This window comes from Sebastes umbrosus, chromosome 10, assembly GCF_015220745.1.
Source record: "Sebastes umbrosus isolate fSebUmb1 chromosome 10, fSebUmb1.pri, whole genome shotgun sequence".
In the NCBI taxonomy this organism is placed as follows: Eukaryota; Metazoa; Chordata; class Actinopteri; order Perciformes; family Sebastidae; genus Sebastes; species Sebastes umbrosus.
Genome location: NC_051278.1, coordinates 27,707,187 through 27,717,204, shown reverse-complemented (window position 1 = coordinate 27,717,204; position 10,018 = coordinate 27,707,187). Strand labels below are relative to the sequence as shown.

Here is a 10,018-nt window from a genome sequence, read left to right as displayed (position 1 = left end):
AAGAAGTACTGAGATACTTTACTTAATTTGCCTTAACGCGTAATAACGCGTTAAGGCAAATCCGTTTTAACAGCACTAATTTCTTTTACGCATTAACGCAAAATGTGATTTTTAATTAACACCTTAAAAATTCAACGGGTCTTTCAGAGGTTGTAGCTGGCTTCGTTTTAAAGCTAGAGTGAAGATACTGGTATATGAAACTAGAACCTAACCTAAACCTAAGGATCCATTGGTACCAACCATGTCATACTATCTTGTTGAGAAGGAGGCTAAATAACGCTCCAAACTTGTGGTAAATTTTAGCGAGGAAAAACTGTCATGGCCATTTTCAAAGGGGTTCCTTGACCTCTGACCTCAAGATATGTGAATGAAAATTGGTTCTATGGGTACCCACGTGTCTCCCCTTTACAGACATGCCCACTTCATGATAATCACATGCAGTTTGGGGCAAGTCATAGTCAAGTCAGCACAATGACACACTGACAGCTGTATATAATATATACATTTGCATAAAGCAAGCATATTTGGCACACCCCCATGTTGATAAGAGTATTAAATACTTGACAAATCTCCCTTTAAGTATTTTGAACGGATAAAAAATGTGTGATTAATTTGTGATTAATCGCTATTAACTGTGGACAATCATGTGTTTAATCGCGATTAAATATTTTAATCGCTTGACAGCTCTACTAAAAATAATTCATTACAAATAAAAGTGCTGAACTCACAATATCAGTTAACTAAAATTACAGAAGTATTATCAGCAAAATGTACTTAAAGTATCAAAAGCAGAAGTACTCAGAATGGCTCCTTTTTCCTTTTATATTATTATATTATTCAGTTTTTATTACAAATAAATACACATAAGATCATTTTAATGTTGTAGTGTGGAGCCAAGTTTAGATACTTTGTATACTAATATAGTATAGGTATATTAGTAGTATAGCACCGCATCGTGTCATGTAAGCATATTATATGTTTTGTTTATGTTTATAGTAACTAGAGTCAAATAATATGTAGTGGAGTGAAAAGTACAATATTTGCCCCTGAAGTGTAGTGGAGTATAAAGTAGCATAAAATGGAAATACTGAAGTAAAGTACAAGTATGTCAACATTGTATTTAGGTACAATATTTATTCAAATTCAAAGCTTGTGACCTTCTCTCTCGTTTTACATAGTAAAATCACTACCAGCCAGAGCGTTGAATGTTATGAGTGGGGAAAATGTACAGTAATAACATCTGAAGGAGAAACCCATAATAGTTTTTACACGGCAGTCAGCCGTTTTCACTTCTCCATCAAGGCAGCTCACTTCCTCAGTGAGAGACAGACGGGAAAAGTCAGAAGAGGAGGACAGCAGCAGACCATCGTACAGCTGTGTTTAATTTCTCTGTAAAGCAGTACCTATACCACAACATCTGTATGGGACTGTGATGCCCTCTTGTCGTGGTGGACAGAGAGTCTGGCTCCAGACCGAGAGTCGTCTGGTCTGCCCGGCCGACAACACATGGCAAGTAATACTCCCATGACTGTCTTTATTTCCTTCCTTCTATCAGTCTGTTCACATCAGCATTCTTCATGCGCACGTCATCAGCGTGTTACTGATGGCAGCTATAGTAGTCCCTTCTCTTTGGGTATGTGGATGCCATTTGTTTCTTAGTGATTGTCAATTAAGTAGAGGACTGAGATTTCAGTGTTGCCATTGTTTAGACCCTGAGAGTGTGTGTGTGTGTGTGCTGTGGCTCTAGAAATGGCCCAGTTGAGAGGGATACACCATGCAGACGGGTCAATGAAACCATCCAGGACTCCTCTGACCAGTGACAAACCAAAGGAATTGGCAGGTAATGCTCGCTTTTTGGTTTGTTTTGCAACGATGAGCATTGTATCAAGCAAGGTGATGACTTATGGTGTTGAGGATCCAACTTTCTGGTATCTGAGCTATAAAGTTAAGCTCTAATTTTACGATCTGTCAGGGTATGAGCTGTTTTTTGTGTAAAGCATTGCATTCCCAAAGTTATGCTCCTACTAATACTGCTACTCCTTAAAGCCTTCATTATAGTGGGGACCATTTGTCATTTAGTTGTTATGTGTGATTTTTTCTTATGATAAAGCTCCGTCAGCATTGTCCCCTTACTGCATTTTTAGTCTCATCCAGGCTCTTGAACTGCAGCATTTATCTGCTTTATCACATCCACTCCAACCCAACCAGACAGGCTGAATAGGAACAAGAACATCACACCCTTGAGTGCTGTGGCTTTCATCACAGAGATTGCTGAGTGACTGAGTAGTGTGGCATTTCCCCTCCGACTATAAATCTTAGCCTGAATGAGTCTGGATGCTAAATATGAGTGTTGCACAGTGGAGTTCTGTCAGGTTTTAACACCCGAATGTATCATGCAATGGTTTATAGGTACAGACAAGACAATAACTTGGCCACTTGCTCTGCATCAAACATTTAACGGTGTCAGTTAAATCAAATGTATTGATCTGAGGTTGTGCTTCAGGTGCAGAAGAGATCATAATCAAATCTCCCAACAGCTGGAGGGATTGTGGAGACTGTGGAGCGATGCGGGAGCCAATGTAAAGAAATGGGTGACAACAAGACAGAGGACACACAGCCAGACATATTTATAGACGGTGAGAAATTGATACTGAGAGTGTGCAGCAGAAGGCAGAGAGACTGATAGCAAAGGGGAGAGAGGGAGAGAGAGAGAGAGAGAGAGAGTGGGCAGGGCTCTGTATGTGGGAACAACAGCACGCCGGCCAGTGGGACAGACAGGGGGGAGAAAGAAAGGAGGGGAGGAAGAGGAGAGTGTGTGTGTGTGGGGGGTTAAGTGCTTGTAAGTGTGCGTGTGTGTGAAAGCAGACGGAGACAGTGTCCAAGTGCAAGACAGTGAGCCAGGAGGAGAGAGATGCTCGGATGAGGATGAGGAGTAACAGGGCGAGGCAGCAGCGAGAGGTTCTGTGTGTGTGTTTGAGGAACAGTGTGTGAACAGAGGGATGCAGTCATGTCTCTGTGAGAGGGAGCAGCACAGCAACGGTAACCATGCTGAGCCCCAAGATAAAACAGGCACGCCGGGGTAAGAACAGTCCCTCCTCCTCTTTTCCTCCATCCCTCTCCATGTCTTTTCTTGCTTTTCCCTCTGTGTCCTCTCTGCAGTCCATCTTCATCTTTCTCTCTCTCTCTCTCTCTCTCTGCAGAGCTCCATTTGTCCTTCTGTCTTTGTAGTAATGTGACATTAATATTGTTGCCAGTGCTTTTTAATTGATGATGACATCAAAAAAAGGTGGAACAATGCCATATCAGTAGCACCGGTGTCATCCTGCATCCCATTTTATTCAGGAATGACCTGAGTTTTCTTGCATGATCTGAAGTGTTGAGGCTTTATCTTCTGTGTCCAACGCTCACTGTTAGAGCTAACAGGCACTATACTACAGAGTGATGTAATCCTTCTTGATTATACCATCCTCATTCCTAGATTTGATCCTGTGAGATACTGTATTGTAGTAAACATGGCTGCTGGGAGGATAATCCTCCCTCCAACAATGCTCTGCATCCTGACACGTTCACACCTGAACACATGACTTCATCTCTATTTGTTCAGGGTTTATTGGGTTGGTTTTTGGTTGCCGTGGGTTTTGACAGGTGACTCTAGATCAGAGGTGGTGGTGAAAGGAATGCAGTGGCTGTCCGCTCATGTAAATCACAACAGCTGACTGTCAAACATAGTTCCTCTAACGCCGGGTAAAACCCACTTGTGACCGCTGAAGTCGGGACGCCAAATATACGCCTCTCACATGACATGTGTGAAGATGAATAAGGAAGCTGTAAATCACAGGAGCAACTCCTGGCGCTGAGGTTATCATGATGTCGGGTATAAATACGTGCTGTGGTCTTCTTGGCAGGTGGTTGCAGTAGACAACTAACTGTTCCAGGTGGCTTGAGGAGTTGTGACAGTTGCCAAATTGTCTCAATGAAATGGACTAGTATTGAGTTCTAGAGAAGAGTATCCACATGATTGCTGTTTCAGAGGTATTTCCACCCTGACAGGAAGGGATTTTTTGATCTTTGTATGAAAATGGAGACGTTTAAGGCTTTAGGGTTGTTGCTTCATCTCTCCCTTGGCAGCCGTCTTATTCTAGCCCCGCAGTAAAAGTAAGACCATAAAAAGATGACGGGAAGGACGAGTGCCTGTTCTCTCTCCTTCATGAACTCAGTTGGAGAGTGCAGTACAGCCACTTCACTTTGCTCGCACCGTTTTGTGCGCTTGCCATCTCTCATTTGCTGTAATGGTATTCTCCTTTGATTAGATTCCCAGCTTTGCCCTCCTCTGACCCTTTTATGCAGCAGCATCATCGTACAGCATCACAGAGCTGGATCTGCACTCCGAAGCTGAGATATCACAGCAGAATCCTAAAGTAGTGGAGTCTTACAGGAAGTTATTGGTAAAACTCAGAGATGTGGTTGAGGCTTCTATCATTATCTGTGTGGCTGAATAATTGTCAATATGAGGACATTTGAATGAATAATGAAGTGCTTGAGTCAAGAAATGATTATTTTGAGGCACTATGTGCAGCTGAGCCTTGAAGACTTCACGACATTTTATCATTTCCTCAAGATTTCATTAATGAGACTCTTTCCAAACTGCACCATGTTAATTATAATCATCACAAAACATCATTATGGTCTCATTTATTAGCAGAAAAGACCATTAATGTCTAATAATCTAATAAATTATAACAATCCAATAATTCCAATATTAGGTGAATAATTTAGGTCCTGGTAGTTGTAGGATTGAATATCCAAACATTACTTGTGGTGGTGGAATGTACCATAATAAATAAATTCAAGTGCTGTACTACAACTTTGAGGTACTTGTACTGTAGTTGATTATTTCCATCTTATGCTGCTTTACACGTTCTGCATCGCTACAGTTCAGAGGTATACCAAACAATGTGAGCACAAAATGTGACGCCTTCTAATAGATTAAATTACCCAACAGTAAATAAAGTCGTTTCAATTTGCTCCACTGCAACCAAACATAACAGCTAAATGCTACAGTAATGCATCATTAATTATGAATGTGATTATAATGTAATGTAACACTGACTGGGGCCATTTCGATACTGTACGTACTGTACTTTCACTTTTGATAAGTCAGTGGTACACATCTGAGGCACTGTTCTTGTTCTTAACTTCCGTTCTCTGCTTTACTTTATACTTCTGCTACACAACAAGTCAAAAGGAAATATTGTACTTCTTACTCCACTAAATATATGTTACAGCTAGATTTACTAGTTTCTTTACAGATTAAGATTTTACATACCAAACATAGAATACTATGCACTGTGATAGATTAACATACCCAAAAGTATATACATTAGTTACAATTAGCTCCACCTCAACCAACTACAACAGTAATATGCTGCTTACACATTAATGCATCAGTATAGATTAACTCAATAATTAGTGCTTTATTAGTACATTTACTTTTGATATTTTTGTACATTTTGCTAATAATATTTAGGTACTTCTCTAAACTTTTGAATGCAGAACTTTTACTTGTAATGGAGTATTTTCACAGTGTGGTGTTGTAAGGGATGTAAGTAAAGAATCTCAATACTTCTTCCATCAGATTATCACCAATGAGCTCATATGTATATTATCTTATTAAATATGTGGTGATGCACTTTGAGTAACATTATGTCCTGAAAAGATGCCAATTTGATCCTCTTTGCTGGCCATAGATCAGTTCCTCTCTGAGATTTCCTGCCTCTTTTTTAAAAAAAGATGAACAAGAAGTCTGCTGTATTTATAGATCCGGCTCTGCCTGCACCCGCTGTCAGCATACAGTTCTGTCAATGACTGCTTCACGTGGTCTCTAGTCTTCTCCCTTCCCGGCAATCATGACTCTGCAAATGAAGGACATCCAGAAAGGTTGAGAAATAAAATGAGGAGCCCAGACAGAGAGCTGATAAGGAATAAAGAGAGAGAGATTTCAGTCCAGGCCCCTTCCTTGCAGATACCTCCTCTGCTGTCCTCAGCAGAAAGCAAGATGCAATTAACAGGAAAAAAAGACGCCATTGATTTCTCTCTCCTCTCCCTCTGCCTTCTGTTTATCTCTCTCTCTCCTCCCTGACTCCCCAGGGTTCTCGCTACTGTCACTGTTTTTGCTCTACATCTTTGGCATACCTATGCTAATATACAATCCATGCCTGTAATCAGTCTGTAGCAGTTAAAGCGCAACATGATCCGAAGCTAAACTCCTCTCCGCACCGCAATGACATTGGAAATGATATATGCCCTCATTAATATCTGAAACACATAATAAAATGTAATGGAGCAGATAGATGGATCTTAACGCAGGATGTCTTCGCTGCAAAATGGAGGCCGTGCCTCGGTAGATTGACTTAAGAGGGAATCTGGATGCATGGTCCAACCTGTGGGCTTAGCTGTACTCAAGAGAGACTGCTGTGAATAATGATTCAGGATCGTCGATGGGTGAATTGTTAGAATAAAAGCAAAACAACACAGAAAGAAAATCCCCAAATAACATGAATCCTCTGTCTTTATCTCAAGCTCCCTTTTCCTTCACTTTATCTCTATGTGTGTGTGTCCATGCAGCGCGGTCCAAGAGCATGGTGCTTGGAGAGTTGTCCCGGGTCTCCCGGCCCTGCTCTCCTCTGGATCAGGAGAAAGCGCTGAAGGCCGGCTGGCTGAAGAGACAGCGGAGCATCATGAAAAACTGGCAGCTGCGTTGGTTTGTCCTGAGGACCGAAGCTCTGTATTTCTACAAGGACCGGGATGAAACCAAGGCACAGGTAAACGCTCACAAAACAAACACATATACAAGACAGTTACCTGATGTCACCTGTTGCCCCATGGGAGGCTGCACTGCTGATTAATTCTGCTTCGAAGCCTGGCTGATACATATTCAAGCTTCATGAATTTATCTGCTTTCCCCCAGGGTCAGTCGATCCATTGTGTGTTCTCCAACTCTGAAAATAGCTTATTGATTCTTTTAAATCAGCCGACAAAATACAGTTTGTAGCCCTCAAGTAAAATTAAGCACTTTTCTGATTTAGGTAACCGTGATTTTGAACTCTTATCTCTATACGTTTGGTGTCAAACTATAGCTGGATAAATATCCATTCATCTTCACGCAAAAATCATCGCTCCATTAAAGTGGTAGTGTGTTGTTAGAGCCCTGACACACACTCCGATAATGTGGTAACTAGCTGCCCTGTGGTTCTGCTGTAAGCACTTAGTAGCTGACCTTTGACCCTCTCTATGGTGGAGGGATCAGAAATGCACAGCACAGGAAGCACCAGAGGGATAAAAAGATGAAGAGATGTTTCCCTGAGTCATCCCTCCCTCCATCATCATTACCTCCCTCCCTCTGTTGGACGGACGCCCAGAGCTCAGTGTACTCAGAACTCTATAATGTTTAACATGCACTACTCGTCCAAGTCCAGAACCACTAATTGATTTCTCATTTGGCCGTTGATACGGCTGTTTTCCTCATGCCTGTCTTCCTGTCTGTCAGTCTGTCTATCTCACGCCTTCCTCTCCTCTTTCTCCTACAGGGTTGTATTCCTCTTCAGGGCAGTCAGGTCAATGAGCTGCCTGCCAATCAAGACGAGCCTGGTCGTCACCCTTTTGAAATCGTTCCAGGTGAGTTGGCACGGTGACAACTCTGCATGTAAGCAAGTAAATGCATGTTGTTCAAGTGATGCTGAACCATCTGCTTAGTACTAAGTGTCAAACAAACAAGATTTTCATTTAAAAATGTACTTTACTCTAAATCCTGAGGTATGATGAAGCACCAATACCAATTCAAGAACTTAAAACTTTTCGTTTTTAGTGTTCCGAAGGTGATGAAAACCCAAGTCGTGCAACATCATTGCATAATATACCACCACGACTAGAACATTATCCCGTTGCCAGTTTTGCTGTAAATGACAGAAAGTATCTCTCCGTGTTGCTTGAAATTGTGATCATCATACTGTACACACAGTACAATATGTCCTGTGTGTGAACCTCGTCGACCCATAATCAAAGTGATGGACAGAAAACAGAAGTAAATCAATAGCTACGTATGAGTCACAGGCCGTAACGCATGCATGAAATATGCAGAACAGCAGAAAGGATGCGATTGCCACGGCCTTGTGTTTGACAGTTCAACAACGGCTTCATTCATCTCTGCTCTTGACAGCGTGGGGTTGGCATGATTACGGTCACAACAGTGGACAGTATGTAGCCTACAGCAGATAGATCATAGGGCTTGCTTGGTTGAAAGAAAGAAAGAAGTCTGCATAGTTGCTGGCTCTCATGGGAGTGCCTCTGTATGACTCTCATGGAACGGCATCTTGGGTCATATCAGCATAGGTTCACCTGCAAGCATCCGTTCTTCTGAAGGGCTGCCACTGCTCAGTTGTAGCCCCTCTTTTCCACTGGTTCAACATGGGCCATCACTGCAGCAGGTTGACAAACACGCTGACATTTTATCCTGAGGATGAGGTTTCCATTAATGGTAGTAAGTAAATTTTTTCAGCTTTGAGGCTTGGAGGATGTATTGTAGAAATACTGTAAAACCACTGTATTGGAGTACTTTTGAAACCAGATTGAACTGCTGAAAAGTATTGTATATATCTCCCTCTCTGGCTTTCTCTGTTGCCGCCGGGATTGACAAGGTCTTTATGTATTGTATCAAAGGTCCTGTAGAAACACTGTGCACAGAAACAATCGCAACATTTTCACTTTGCATGTCTGACAACACTGGCATGTTCTGTTGCACCATCTCAGCGTTTGGTGAATGTGGTTATAAGAAGTAATGTATGCCCCTCCCCTCTGAAACATTCATACACACATATACAGCACATTACCTGTGGTTAGAATTACATGGCAGCAGATTTAACAGCTACTGCAGGGCTGCAGTGGTAAATGGAACAGATGTGGTCACATCTACTGTATACTGCGGGTGTAAAACAATTAGGCTGTTGCAGTTAGTGTTTTTAATTATGTATGTGACCTTCCTGTGTTTGTGCATGTTTGTGTGCATGTTCACATAAAGGGACCGTTCTAGTGATAACTTATTTACTATGGAAGAACATTGACAATATTGTATTGATTTATTCAGGTAGTACATTTTAAAGGGGACCTTGTATGCGTTTGTGCTTTTTCCCTTTCCTTTAGTGTGTTATATAGTTTTTATGGGAATGGAAAAGGTCTGCAAAGTTACAAAGCCCAAAGTCCATGCCAAAGGGAGTTACTCTCCCCCACAGAAACACTGCTCCTGAACTGCCTGAAACGCCTCGATTGAAGTCCTGCCTTTTCTTCCGTAACGTGGTGATGTCACCAAGTAACACATTTTACCGAGCTGCTAGTTTGGCCCGCCCTCGTTCAAAGCCAGTTAGAGCAGAGCTGGAGCAGAGTCCGAAGATTGTCCAGTTCAGTTGTCCAATCACAACAGAGAGGGCCAGCTGACCAATCAGAGCAGACGAGGCTTTTCGTATGCACCTCTTTAAATTTATTGCAATGTTGCAATTTGATATTGATGGTTACTTTTTGGATACTGAACTATTCAGAATTGTTGAGCAATGCATGCAATGATCTTCTGTAACATTCATGTTTTCCTCCTCCCAACATATTTATCATCCCCACCTCACAGACACTGGTTTCAATTCATTTCCCAACAACAGCATGAAAATCAACTTTGATGGTCATGAAAAAAGATAAGATGCTCATTCTGATAAATTACCTTCAGGTTTTAGTTCTCTGCAAGGCAATTTCCATACAGCTGAATGGAGACCAAAACACATTCAGAAATCTAAAACACAATGATGTGCTCTGGAAAATGGTGAGCAAACTATATGCATTTGTAGTAAATGGGGTAAAACATGCAAATACACCAGTTTGATCTCTTAACGTTAATGTGAGATGGTGTCTAGTGCCACATTGGAGAGAAAGTGTGTTAGTGAAATAGCAGTGTGAAAACTTGCTGAGGAAAAGGTCCTGG

General features: G+C 41.6%; 1 protein-coding gene across 4 annotated transcripts in view; it reads left to right on the top strand.

The window, feature by feature from the left end:
• Positions 1-1,315: 1,315 nt before the first annotated feature.
• The window catches only part of arhgap22 (Rho GTPase activating protein 22), a 12,978-nt gene continuing 4,275 nt past the window's right edge, over positions 1,316-10,018 (top strand). Inside the window, exons 1-5 of one of the 4 annotated variants that reach the window (XM_037781417.1) lie at positions 1,316-1,509; positions 1,748-1,840; positions 2,538-2,636; positions 6,625-6,821; positions 7,587-7,674. In XM_037781417.1, the coding sequence (XP_037637345.1) occupies positions 1,750-1,840; positions 2,538-2,636; positions 6,625-6,821; positions 7,587-7,674 (475 nt within the window). In that variant the 5' untranslated portion in view covers positions 1,316-1,509; positions 1,748-1,749. Of the gene's footprint in view, positions 1,510-1,746; positions 1,841-2,503; positions 2,637-2,678; positions 3,080-6,624; positions 6,822-7,586; positions 7,675-10,018 lie in introns of those variants that run through there. The other 3 variants (XM_037781418.1, XM_037781419.1, XM_037781420.1) reach the window with 3 other exon arrangements.